Source organism: Nannobrachium achirus (assembly GCF_963921795.1).
Source record: "Nannobrachium achirus genome assembly, chromosome: 4".
Lineage (NCBI taxonomy): Eukaryota > Metazoa > Chordata > Actinopteri > Myctophiformes > Myctophidae > Nannobrachium > Nannobrachium achirus.
In genome coordinates this window covers 65,081,575-65,095,704 of record NC_137813.1, presented here as the reverse complement: position 1 = coordinate 65,095,704, position 14,130 = coordinate 65,081,575, and the positions used below count along the sequence as shown (strand labels likewise).

The window sequence follows — 14,130 nt, the reverse complement described above, 5'->3', positions numbered from 1 at the left end:
GTTTGCAGTCCAAGATATGGCACACATCTTGTTCCCTGTCCCGAGTTAGCACGCGTGATCTCACCAGTGGAATTTGCGTGCTCGTGATGATGAAAGCAGACGCGTCTCTCCGTGGTTCAATGTGAAGAAGCTGTCAGGAGATAAGTTCTTCTTCTCCAATGCCTCTTTGAGACGGAGAGGAGGATCCAGGTAGTGCTCGCATGCGAAGAGAGTGTGGAGCGTTCCCCAGTGAATGGCCACCGAGTGTTCAGCCTGAATGTCTTCGTGGATCTGAACGGCTTCTTCTGGATCCACATGTTGTCGACGCAACACGTCCCTGGGCAGGTAGGATCCTATAGGGATGGCGGCGAGGTCGAACGGTCCAAAGTGTCGTCCGATCTCCAGGAAGGAGGAACAGTAACCAGTATCACCGGCGAAGAAGAACCGATGAACTGGACCCAACACTGACCAGCTCCCCCACAGAGATATATTGTCATCCAATATGGTACGTTTGCTCCAGTGCTGAGCAGGGGTGCAGACAAACGTGATGTCGTCGTGACCCGGTACCCAGTTCTCCTCCCACCAGTCAAGTTCAACAACGTCCTCACAGCCTGCCTTTACCAACCAATCCTTCAGCCCCAGGGGTACGAACCAGCGTAGCTCCCCTCCAAAGCGAGAGTTCAGACTGGCCACCGATCCCGCATCCAGGTGGTCGTAATGAGAGTGACTGATCAGAACAGCGTCTATCCTGGGGAGCTCCTCGACGGTGCAGGGTGGTCCGCGGTACCGCTTGGGGCCCACGAACTGTAGCGGCGAGGCCCTCTGGCTGAACATGGGGTCAGTCAGGATATTCAAGCCGTCCAGCTCCACCAGCACACTGGCGTGTCCCAGCCAGGTGACTTGGAGACCTGGAGGTGAGTACTCACGGTAATTCAGGACTGATGACGGACTTTCGACAAAATATGGAACCATCACTGGTAGCTCGGAGTCCAGAACCTCTTTGCTAGTTGGTACGTTGCTGTTGTTCCTGTCCAGCAACAGGAAGCGGAGCATAGTGCCGTAGGAAGGGGCCGTCGTCCACGTTGGCCAGGGGTTTGTCCAGCGGCCATATTTGTCCCGACACGACCTCGTCACGTCTTCCAACAGTCCGTGACTCGTAGAGAGAGTACCGTCGTCAGCCTCTCCGTCACTCTCCTCTTCACCTAACAGCCATCTCCACCAGCTTATCGTTTGATCCTTCTCTTCCTCGGGGTCATCTCCACTCCCTGAGCTCATTGCTTACCGGCCAAGGAGTGGCGTTTGTGTGACTACCAGCAGAATACTTAGCAGAATATTCGTCTTGTGATATATCTGCTCTCGTGGCACTCAAGAAGGCAGCGACAGGCAGCTAGGTATTTCTCAAAATTCCCCTCGCCCTCTTGGGTGGTTCGGATTTAAGTGGATCACAGTGATGTCACTATGATGTAACCACACCCAAAAGCAGTGGATCTCAAAGTGGGGTTGTCATATAAGTAAACTGATGGCCTACATCTTGGCACAAACGGCTCAAAGTTTGTTGTGTGTAAAAGTAAAATGTCCGGGCTCTAAAGTAGACTGAAGTGTGGCCTACATCTTCCCTAGATATAGCCTACATCTTGGCAAAAAACAGCTCAAAGTTTGTTATACGCCCAGGGTCTCATTGGCCAAGCTTTGCAGGACGTGCTGTGATTGGCTAGCGGGACGCTTGAGGAAATTAATTCATTAAATGGCACCGCTCACTTCACACTAGGTGTGATTATTCTTTCGTCCATATTGCCCACTCTTAAAAATAAATATATGAGCATGGTATGTGCCTATACGTGAGGGATGTGTAGTGGCCGGAACGTCTAGTACATAATATAATACAGACAATGCAACACAATATACTATACTATAATACATCATGGAATTAAGATATCCTCACAACTCTGACATCATGGAATTCCACATTAAGGGCATAGCGGACACCATAGTGACAACACTTGTGAAGACGCAAGCGTCAAGGCAGCTCAGCTTAAAACCAAACAGCCCAAGACAGATAATCCGGAGTATTGTGAGAGACTCCTAGGCCTCCAGCAGAGCAATATGGCTATAGGGGTCACAAGCCAAATAACCTTTCTACTGGCCTAATCAAACGATAACCATTCTCTGTAAGCACTGAGCTCATGGAGGAGTCAGCTCCCTCAGACAGACAAGCGTCAAACGACGAGCTAGTGAAGGTGGGTGGCAGTGAGAGGCTGTTAGGTGAAGTGACACGGTCGCGTCGGGACAAACACGGTCGCTGGTCGAACCCCTGGCCAACGTGGACACGTCCATGTTGGCTTGTAGATCTGTTTGCTTTCTTCAGCAACCTAGTTAACTTCCTGAACAACAATGTGCCTACGAGTAAAGAGGTTCTGGATTCCGAGCTGCCGGTGATGGTTCCATATTTTGTTGACAGTCCATCATCGGTTCTGAATTACCGCGAGTACTCACCTCCAGGTCTCCAAGTCACCTGGCTGGGACACGCCAGTTTGCTGGTGGAACTTGACGGGTTAAATATTCTGACTGACCCCATCTTCAGCCAGAGGGCCTCGCCGGTACAGTTCCTTGGCCCCAGGCGGTACCGCGAACCACCCTGCACCGTCGAACAGCTCCCCAGGATAGACGCCGTGCTAATCAGTCACTCTCATTACGACCACCTGGATGCAGGATCGGTCGCTGGTTTGAACTGTCGCTTTGGAGGGGACCTACGCTGGTTCGTGCCACTGGGACTGAAGGATTGGTTGGCGAAGGCAGGCTGTGAGAACGTTGTTGAACTTGACTGGTGGGAGGAGAACTGTATACCGGGTCACGATGAAATCACATTTGTCTGCACCCCTGCTCAGCACTGGAGCCAGCGCACGACACTGGACACCGATATGTCTCTGTGGGGCAGCTGGTCAGTGTTGGGTCCAGTTCATCGGTTCTTCTTCGCCGGTGATACCGGTTACTGTTCCTCCTTCCTGGAGATCGGACGACACTTTGGACCCTTCAGCCTCGCCGCCATCCCTATAGGAGCTTACCTGCCCAGGGACTTGTTGCGTCCACAGCACGTGGACCCAGAAGAAGCCGTTCAGATCCACATGGACGTTCAGGCTGAACACTCGGTGGCCATTCACTGGGGAACGTTCATCCTTTCAAACGAGCACTACTTGGATCCTCCTGTCCATCTAAAGGAAGCCTTGGAGAAGAAGAACTTAACGCCTGACAGCTTCTTCACATTGAACCACGGAGAGACACGCCGGCTTTCATCATCACAAGCTCGCACCTTCCACTGGTGACATCACCTGGTTAGATACACACCGATGGACGTCAGCTCTGAATGTTCGCACTATCACTATTGGACTAGCAATAATGGAAATGTCTCAGTGTTACATTACTATGCTTAGTGTGTCTGTATTGTGAAGTCCAAAGACAATTCTATTAAACATGAAATCAAGTAAAGATTGCTGAGCCTATGAAAGAAACGTATTGTTGTGAAATTAATTATACAGGACGTAGTGATTGCACAACCGAGCCTGAAGGCAATCAAAGATACAAGATACAATGGACTACCAAACTTAACTCCCTGTATCTGTATGACGTGGGTCTGGGTGCTTTAGGGAAATTAAGTACATTTTTTGGAAGAATCGTTCACTTTGTGATACAAGCACCACATTTTGCACAGTTTCCTCTGGACCTACCTTTTCCAAAAAGCATGTTAGCCACTCAACTAAAATCAAATAGGGTTGGGGTCCCTCCCATTGACTTTCTATACGGTAATAATAATAATAATAATAATAATAAAGCTTTATTTGTATAGCACCTTTCATGACATGAAATGCAGCTCAAAGTGCTTTACAGAGCAGAAAATGAAGCACAGTTACTTAACAGAAAAAATAAAATACACATGAATACAATAAAGCAGAACAATAAAAACATAAAACATTGAAGAACAATTTCAGAACAGTGTGGACGTCAATAGCATCAAAGAGATAAAAAAAATAATTCAGCTAAAAGCAAGAGTAAAGAAATAGGTCTTGAGCTGTGCTTTAAAGCTATCCACAGAGGCTGCCTGTCTTAGGTGTAGTGGGAGTTTATTCCAAACTGTCGGTCCGTAGAAGCAGAAAGCTGCTTCACCATATTTTTTATATTTCATTTTAGGCACATCGAGTAGGTCAGCACTAGAAGACCTGAGTGGGCGGTTTGGAACGTATCTATGCAGGCAGTCATAGAGGTACGAAGGTGCCAGACCATTTAGAGCTTTATAAACAAGTAAAATAATTTTAAAATCAATCCTAAAAACAACCGGGAGCCAGTGTAGCGACGTTAAGACTGGAGTAATATGTTCTCTCATCTTAGCTTTAGTTAAAACTCTGGCTGCCGCATTTTGAACAAGTTGCAAACTGTCAGTTGTTTTCTTTGGCAGACCAGAGAGAAGTGCGTTGCAGTAATCAAGCCGAGAGAAAACAAAAGCGTGGATCAGCGTTTTTGCATCGTCCAATGTTAGATAGGCTCTAATTCGCGCAATATTTCTAAGGTGAAAGAAGGCAATCTTGGTGACATGATTAATGTGTGTATTAAAATTCAATTCAGCGTCAATGATCACTCCCAGGTTCTTTACAGAAGTGTTACTTTCTTTAGACAGGTTACCAAGTCTACTTATTATTGATTCTCTCTGCGCAGTAGAACCAATTATGAGAACTTCTGTCTTGTCCTCATTTAGTTTGAGAAAGTTCTCACTCATCCAGCATTTTATGCTAGACACACACGTCAGAAATGGGTCTAGAGCACAGGGGTCGTCCGGAGCTACCGAAAGGTACAGCTGGGTGTCATCAGCATAGAAATGGAAATTCACACCGTGAGCGGAAATAAGTTCTCCCAGCGGCAGTATATAGAGGGAGAATAATAAAGGACCAAGAATTGAGCCCTGTGGAATACCAGAGCAGATGTTGTGTTTGTTTGACTCAAAGTCAGCTAGATTAACAAAGTAGCTTCTGCCTGTTAGGTAGGAGTAAAACCAGGACAAAGCTGTGCCTGACAGCCCTACCCAGTGTTCAAGACGTTGTATTAGAATTGTATGGTCAATTGTGTCAAAAGCCGCCGTTTGATCCAGCAGTAGGAGAACGGATACATTTTTGTTATCAGCAGACACCCTAAGATCATTAATTACTTTTAAAAGTGCAGTTTCTGTGCTGTGTCCTTTCCTGAAGCCGGATTGGAATTTGTTGTGCACCTTATTGTTCTGCAGAAATACATCCAATTGATGAAAGATAATTTTTTCTAGGACCTTGCCCAGAAAAGGCAAATTGGAAATGGGTCTATAATTACACAGCATGGACGGGTCGAGGTTGTGTTTCTTGAGTAAGGGCTTAACTACGGCCGTTTTCAGTGTTTCTGGAAAGACACCTGATTGTATAGAGTTATTTACTATTTTTAGGATATCTCCAATCACACAGTCTACAACCTCTTTGAGAAATGGCGTGGGTATTGCATCCAGCGAGCAAGAAGACGATGTCATTTGCGATATGGTTTTACGAAGTTCCTCTTCATCAATTTCACAAAATGATACTAGGCTGCCCCTAGATTTATCTACACTTTTACACATGGCACCATTAACCGCATTTGCATTTGTGACAGTATTATTCATAATACCAGCTCGAATGTTCACAATTTTGTTGTCAAAGAAGGATGCAAACTCATTACACTTTGCTTTAGAGGCAAGGAGTGACTGCTTGTAGGACTGGGGGGGGGTTTAAGAGGCGTTCAATAGTGGAGAATAAGACCCTAGCATTGTTCTTGTTCTCATTAATAATTCCGGAAAAATAGGCCTGCCTAGCCAGACGCATGGTTTTATTGTACGTGGCTGTTAATGACTTAAAAATCTGTAGATGGATAGTTAGTTTATTTTTTCTCCAAGCTCGCTCTGCTTTGCGGCATTGTTTCTTGAGTGAGCGTATATGATCGTTTATCCAGGGTGTTTCTTTTACTTTATGTTTCTTTTTAGTTTTCATAGGAGCCACTATATCCAGAGCTGACTCTAATTTAAGATTAAAATGTTGAACCATATCATTTTGTATAATAGGGCTATAATACAATAAAAATCTGCTTTAAGTAGCATGTGAGGGGTCAAACTACTGTTTTTCATGATCCCGAATCCAATGAAAGTATTTGTTTTGCACAAAAAAACATGCCTTGGGATAAAAACGGCCCCCACACAACTGTGAAAAGTGATGACTCGTCACTAAACCATGGTTTTATGTGGCCTTTTTTATCCCAAGGAATGTTTTTTGTGCAAAACAAATGCTTGCATTGCATTCAGGATCATGAAAAAACCCCTAGTTTGACCCTTCACATGCTACTTAAAGCAGATTTATTTTTTTGTATTATTTTACTGTATAGAAAGTCATAGAAAGTCAACCCTATATTTTCAGGAAACTTTGTGCAAAATGTGGTGCTTGTATCACAAAGTGAACGATTGTGTCACTAATTTCCCGGGCTATTTAGGAGACCAGAAGAACACAACATCCACAGATACTATCGGCTAGGGCTCACCAAAGGCAGGGATGGGGGGCACTTAGGAGACCATATTATGCACCATTTCCCATACTATTGGTGAGGCATGGGCTTGTCTTGGTAATTTAAGGATCCTGTGACTGGGTTACCTTGCATTTCACATGCAATGTAGTCTGGGATAGGTTTTGGTATGGATCAGTGAATGAAAGATGTGAATGTATTATCCCTTTGAATGTGAAATGCTCTGTTTGCAGTATGTCTAACATGTAGTAGCCTACCAAAAAATACTATTGGGTCGGGTCAATATAAACCCAGTAGGAGCGAGATCATTTAGCGACCTACAACCGGGTCGCAACGTGGTCGGTAGTTTTCAGCGACCGGGTCGCTAAATCAACCGACCGGGCCGGTAAATCACCGACCGTGCCGCTAAATCGACCGACCGGGTCGCTAAATCTACCGACCGGCCTGCAGTTTTAGGTCGGTAGATTTTGCGGCCCGGTTGGTAGATCTAGCGACCCGGTCGGTTGATTTTGCGCCCCTGTCGGTAGATTTAACGACCCGGTCGGTGATTTTGCGGCCCCGTCTGTGATTTAGCGACCCGGTCGGTAGGTTTCGTCGGCAGGTTAGTTACTGAGGTACGGTTACTGAGGTCAAGTTTAGGGTAAAGGGTTAGGGTTAGGGTTAGGGTTAGTAGCCCGGTCGGTGGATAAGCGACCCCGGTCGGTGGATTTACCTACCCGGTCGGTGGATTTAGCCTCCCGGTCGGTGGATTTAGCGTCCCGGTCCGTGGATTTAGCGACCCGGTCCGTGGATTTAGCGTCCCGGTCGGTGGATTTAGTGTCCCGGTCGGTCGATTTAGCGTCCCGGTCGGTCGATTTAGCGACCCGGTCCGTGGATTTAGCGTCCCGGTCCGTGGATTTAGCGTTCCGGTCCGTGGATTTAGCGACATGGTCGCTGAAAACTACCGACCACGTTGCAACCCGGTTGTAGGTCGCTAAATGATCTCGCCCTCTCTCTATAAACCAGTGATACCTCATGCTATAGCTCGGATTCAAGTTTTATGTGAATTGAAAAAAGTACCGTAATTGTGGGACTATAAGCCGCACCTGAATGAATATATTTACATATATATTTACATACCTGACTATAAGTCGCAGTGTCCTTCCTGCTTCCTGGTGGCCATCAAGGAAGATCAAAGAAGGAAGGGACACCGACGTCATTTTAGGCTCCATGGCCATCCGCCATGACACTTTGGGTGGCGGAAGTGGCACCGGAGGTTCGGTGAATAACATTGCGTCTATGAGCTTCGGCTGGGACAGCTCATGAACAAAAAATAATTCTGAACAATAGAGACCTTTATAAAACACTCAGCTCAGGAATATAAAAGAAAACATGTCACACATTGTTTTGTGCTGTGTTGCTTTTCGGTGAGTATAACATTATAGAGGCATCTAAAGAGCACAATTTACGTTTCTGAACTAGATAGTATCGCGAGACTCTCCACCATTCCCTGTCTGGAATCCAAATCTCGCGATAGCTCAGGGACAGAAACAGCCGCCGCCGCTGTTTAGCTGCCTCAATAACATTATGTACCGTGCACATCGAAAAGCATGTGATTGTAAAAATACCTGTGATATGTCTTCTTTTATATTCCTGCAGCGATTATACAACAAAGGTCTCAATCGTTCAGAATTATTTGTTGTTCATGAGCTGTCCCAGCCGAAGCTCGAGACGCCAATGTTATTCATCGAGCTTCCGTTGCAAGTTCCGCCACCCAAAGTGTCATGGCGCATGGACCGTGGTGTGCCAACTTCCGGGTGGTTTCCTCTCCTTCTTTGATACTTCTTGGTGGCCATTAGCTGTAAAAATCTAAATATAAATCCTTGTTAAGGACCATTGTAAAACTAACTAACTGGCCTTTAGCTGTAAAAAATCTCTATATAAGCCGCACCGCTGTATAAGCCGCAGGGTTCAAAACATGGGAAAAAAAGCCGCAGCTTATAGTTCTGGCGAATTACGGTAGTTCCTGAAAACATTTTGGACAATCAACCTTCTTTGTGATGTTTAGTCACAGGTCAGGTTCCCTCCATCCGTACAACAGCTGCTTTGTTATAACAAAGCTCACAGGCTTATCAAGATATCCCAACCACGGACTGTTTCAGACAGGGACATGCAGAGAATGTTAGAGAGGCATTCATGGTCTGGAGAGGGCACTTTTTACAGACGGATAAAAGGGCAGGGGCTCAAGCAACCTTTATTTCCTTGTATTTATAATAATTCATTATAATTTCTGCCAGGCTCAAAGAGTAATGCTTTTATGTGAAACCCTTCACGTACACACATAGTAGTTTAAGGATGAACATGGCCCTTAGCCAATGAGGAGCAGCCAAAGGGTAGATCTTTGTGCCCATATGGTGTTCCATGCAAGCCCACACTGTTTCGTAGGAACAGTATTTCTAGTTGATAATATGTGATCCTTTTGGAATAGTCACATTGTTCTCTTATTTTAGATGCAGTCATAAGCAATTATAACTGTCAGAAAGTGGTTTTCAAATGAGGCTGGAACCTTGCCCAAATATGGCGTCATTATGTCATAGATACGCCGTGGATCGATTACGTCATTGAATGTCCACACTCCAGGTGGAGATAGGCATGCCACTGAACGCTCCACAACCTCAACTGCTGTTGATTGGCCCTAGACTGCCCGAGGTCACTCTTCAGAAGACATGGCAGCGCCCCTGAGCCAAGCGCACGTCACTCCTGCCAAAAAGAACACGGCTAGAGGGCCACGACGCGTCGCCAATCAAATCCCAGAAGAGATCCTGCGAGACCCGGAGCTACAGGACGCCGTCCGAGCCTTGCCCGCTAATTACAACTTTGAGATCCACAAGACGGTGTGGCGGCTCAGACAAGCCCAGGCTAAGAGGGTGGCCCTGCAGCTTCCGGAGGGCCTGCAGATGTTTGCCCTCGTCATCGCCGACATCGTCGAGAGGTTCACGGAGGCGGACACCATCGTCATGGGCGACGTGACGTACGGCGCCTGCTGCGTGGACGACTTCACCGCCCGCGCCCTGGGCGCCGACTTCATGGTGCACTACGGCCACAGCTGCCTGATCCCCATAGACGCCACGGTGGGCATCAAGATGCTGTACGTGTTCGTGGACATCCAGATGGACAGCGCCCACTTCCTGGACACGGTCAAGTTCAACTTCCCGTCGGGGCGCTCGCTGGCACTCGTCAGCACCATTCAGTTCGTGGCGGCGCTGCAGGCGGTGAGCGCGTCGCTGAAAGCTGACTACGAGGTACTGGTGCCCCAATGTCGGCCCCTCTCACCGGGCGAGATCCTGGGCTGCACCTCCCCTCGCCTGGAACGCCACGTCGACGCCGTCATCTACCTGGGAGACGGGCGGTTTCACCTGGAGTCCGTCATGATCGCCAACCCGGACATACCCGCTTACAGATATGACCCATACAGTAAGGTGTTCACCAGGGAGTATTATGATCATGACGCCATGAGGGCCTTGAGGTTCCAGGCCATCGACAAGGCGCGCTCGGCCAAGAAGTGGGGCCTGGTTGTGGGCACCCTGGGCCGGCAGGGCAGCCCCAAGGTCTTGGAGCACCTGGAGTCCAAGCTCGAGTCGTCGGGCAGGTCCTTCACTCGAGTGTTGCTCTCCGAGGTTTTCCCCAGCAAGCTGGACTTGATGCCAGACGTGGACGCGTGGGTTCAGATCGCCTGTCCGCGGCTGTCTATCGACTGGGGCACGGCCTTCTCCAGACCCCTGCTGTCTCCGTATGAGGCGGCTGTGGCTCTGCGGCAGGTGGGATGGCAGGAGGTGTATCCCATGGACTTCTACGCCAATCAAAGCCTCGGGCCATGGACACCTAATCACCCGGATAACCAACCAGTTCGGCCCGCCCGAAGACACAGCCAGAGGCCTGGCTCGGAGCCGGCACCTCCCACCACGGAGTGTGCACAGGACCAGTCCGCCTCCTGTGGTTCTCAAGGGAAATAATATAAATATATATAATATAATTAGTTTTCCCCAAGGGCCAAACTATGTCTAGGGTAAAAAGCCGAGGGCCACAACATTGCAGGGGTGGCGACGGTGGCGTTCCCGCTACTCCAGTGACAGTTCGGATATCGTTGTTGTCGGGTGAAAATCTTGCATGTCCAAAACCGTTAATTTTGCATTGGTGGTCGTGGTCGTGCTTGCATAACATCTTCAGACTAGGATTTAGGTCTAGGATGTACAGGCTACAGACATACAACATATGACATCACTAGACAAACATGATGCGTACACACATTTTACTATGGCAAAACGCTGAGGAAAAAGGCTACAGACACACGCACAGCCACTTTAGGAGCGGTTTGCACCGCTCAAAAATGATTTAAACAGTGAAAACAGCCGATCTACAAGCACACAACGCCTCGCACCGCGAGGCGTTGTGTGCTTGTAGATCTGCTGTTTTCGCTATTTTTGTGTGACAAACTTGTTTGATGAAGCAGAGCTTTACCTTGCGAAAGAACGTGCACATTTTGAGATACGGGTTTTCCACCCGACAATGATATACTAGTGTTGTTGCTGCTCTTATACCACCATTATTACTGGGGTTGGTGGGGGCCAGACAGTAGCCCCCTGCGGCTGCAAATGGCCCGTGGGCCGCCTATGGAACCCTGATATATACTATCCTAATGAACCAATTCCCTTCCCCTGATAGTATTTTATGGGAGATTCACCATGCAAGCGACAGGTGAGTTGGCACTGACTAACTGCGCCGTGGTGAGTGAGAGGGAACTGCATGCTGGACAGCACGTAACTGTGAAGGCCACTCCGGGTTCTCAAACCTTTTCATGTCAAGATTATATGGATTTGGCCACGGACTCAAAATATGTTGTTCCAGGGACCCTCCAGAAGCAAATATTTGAGTTAAAAAAGTTCACTTTAAAAATGTATATATTCAAAGATCCAGAAATAACAGATCTCATCATAGTGCGGCACTCTGCGCTGGAGCTTGTATATTAGCTATGTTTGAATAGCTAAAGTATAAAATAATGGTTAAAGTGGTTGAAGTCTAAAGTGACACGGAGGCTTTCCGGGTCTACACGGGTTAAGAAACTGATCATGCTCAGGGGCGTCACAAGGGGGGGAGTTACTAACTAGGGCCCAAAAGGTGGAGGGGCCTTAATTATGTTATACTTAAGCCATTGAAAAATAGCAGATATACAAGCTCACAGTGCGGCACCGAGTGCCACGCTGTGAGCTTGTAGATCTGCTATTTTTGAAAAGTCGTGAAAGTTTTGCTTCTGGGGGATCCCTGGAACTAAATATTTTGAGATGGGGGTCCGTGGCTAAATACATATAATTTTGGGGCCCCTTCACATGAAAAGGTTTGAGCACCACTGACAAAAAAGAAATCAAGATTTTTCAAAAATAGCAGATCTACAAGCTCGCAGCGCAGAACTCGGTGCCGCGCTGTGAGCTTGTATATCTGCTATTTTTCAATAGGAATTCAGTTAGGAACACATTATTACGCATTATTTTGTTCTTTAACTATTGAAAAATAGATAGCTCACAGCTCATAGAGTGCCGTCCTGCGACCTTGTAGATCTACAATTTTTGAAAGACCTTCTGTGTCAGATTGTCACTTTTTCAAAACTTTTTCAAAACACAAACGCAGTACATTTGGGTTTGCATGTGAAGGACCCCCCAAATGATATGTATTTGGCCACGGACCCCCATCTCAAAATATTTAGTTCCAGGGACCCCCCCAGAAGCAAAATTTGAGTTACAAATGTTCGCTTAAAAAATACATATATTCAAGGATTTGCATACATTTTCACGACTTTTCAAAAATAGCAGATCTACAAGCTCGCAGCGTGGCACTCGGTGCCGCACTGTGAGCTTGTATATCTGCTATTTTTCAATAGCTAAAGTAAAAATAATTAAGGCCCCTCCACCTTGGGCCCTAGTAACTCAGTCCCACTTTTCCCCCCCTTGTGACGCCCCTGGCTCCAAAACAACAGAAGTGCCCACAACAAACAGGGGTTCGTTCCACTGCTCCAGTGAGCATTATGTGTGCAGCTAACTGCTCTTATTATCATTATTATTGGTGATGTTTCTGCCTATAATTACTAATCATTTTGAGCATGGGATAAAAACAAAATGAATAGCATGCACGTTTATACAAAATATAATCCCAGAACCAGAAAACAAATTAAAAGGTTTGATTATTACAATCTGCTTGAGGCGCAGCTTTGTATATAGCAGCCAGTGGTACATACAACAGCCTACTGAAATTCTTCTTGTCCTACAGTATAGACCTCTTTCCATATGCTTGTGCCACACACACCTTTTTAATTCAATTACAATTCAAGTCAATTCAAAGGAGCGTTTACATTGCCAAAGCAAGTTTCAAAACAATAAATACTGTTGAAAATGGGGGACATAATACAGTATATACAGTTGTAGGGGGTACAGCATTGTGTAAACATTGTCACATTTTGTCGTTATCTACAGTACAGTATATACAGGGTTTGAAGCTTTTTGGAACAAATAGCAGCATTTATTTTTTCTCAATACGATTTCAATAGTACACACACGCACACACGCACGTGCGCGTGCACAGTCACGTTGACTAGCGATGTCAACTTTCCCCAACAATGACAGCTTAAGTCACTGCCCATTTCCAATGTGATTAAAGCAGTGACCAAAATGACCATGTTTCTTAACTTTGTTGGATAAATGATGCAAATTCACAGTACCTTTCTCTGGGTCCAAGCCGTGTCTCCCCCAAAAAGCAAGCATCTCACACCCACAAAACATACAATTTTGTGGGTCTTTCCTTTTGTGTTATTTTAATATCCTTTGGACGATGTGCCCCCAGTCTCTTGACTTCTATTTTCTATCCTGCGGACATAAGAGAAAATCAATTTAAAAGTAGACTTCGATCATTTGAATGGCGCCCGCCATTGTTAATCCTCTTTCACCTTCGCAGAACAAAGCACAGACACGCAGGTACATTGTCATTGGTCAAATGTAAGCAACGTCGGTGGCCTGGGATTGGCCTGGGGCAGAAACATATTAAGCCCCAATGGTGAGCAGGCATGTCATGTCTGTCAATCACTCAAATCAATGCTAGTCAATGGAAGCTGATTTGGGCCAAAAAAAAAACAACAACAGCCCATTTTGACATATTGATGCTGTTGCTGCTTTAGTTTCCAATCAGCATATAAAATGATCTCTTCTAAAACATTTGAATAATAATTTCTCATTTTCCTTCCATAAGATAGGGAGAGCTAAGCCCCACCAGCCCATTGTTACCAGCCAGCCCTGTATGTGGTTATGTGGGTATGTGGGTATGTGACGACACTTGGTGGCACCCTGGGCGCGTCTTAACGGAAGAGCTTGAATTTGGCTGAAGTTCTTGCATTTAAGGGAAGTTGCGGTGCAGGTTATCCCCCAGCGAAACAAACTGAAATGTATTGTAGCTCTTAACTCACTCTGAATATTCATCTGTGTAACTTTTCAATCATGTTTTGTTTGGATATTGGATATTGTTTATTGCGAGCACAGCCACTCTCTGCCTTATGTCGTGCCGAGGCTTTTCTCTTCG

At 46.4% G+C, this 14,130-nt stretch overlaps 3 protein-coding genes across 3 annotated transcripts; 2 read left to right on the top strand and 1 right to left on the bottom strand.

Moving 5' to 3' along the window:
* Positions 1 to 60: 60 nt before the first annotated feature.
* LOC308283104 (N-acyl-phosphatidylethanolamine-hydrolyzing phospholipase D-like) lies at positions 61 to 1,254 on the bottom strand (the record flags this gene model as incomplete). The annotated part of the gene is made up of 1 exon (XM_080723488.1): positions 61 to 1,254. One exon carries the CDS (start codon positions 1,252 to 1,254, stop codon positions 61 to 63), a length of 1,194 nt encoding a protein of 397 aa, XP_080579614.1.
* Positions 1,255 to 2,162: 908 nt separating this feature from the next.
* On the top strand, positions 2,163 to 3,299 carry LOC308283103 (N-acyl-phosphatidylethanolamine-hydrolyzing phospholipase D-like; the record flags this gene model as incomplete). Its single annotated transcript, XM_080723487.1, has 1 exon — positions 2,163 to 3,299. The coding sequence occupies one exon, from the start codon at positions 2,163 to 2,165 to the stop codon at positions 3,297 to 3,299; it is 1,137 nt and encodes a 378-aa protein (XP_080579613.1).
* A 5,940-nt stretch (positions 3,300 to 9,239) lies between these two features.
* On the top strand, positions 9,240 to 10,526 carry LOC308283102 (2-(3-amino-3-carboxypropyl)histidine synthase subunit 1-like; the record flags this gene model as incomplete). Its single annotated transcript, XM_080723486.1, has 1 exon — positions 9,240 to 10,526. One exon carries the CDS (start codon positions 9,240 to 9,242, stop codon positions 10,524 to 10,526), a length of 1,287 nt encoding a protein of 428 aa, XP_080579612.1.
* Between the last annotated feature and the right edge of the window lie 3,604 nt (positions 10,527 to 14,130).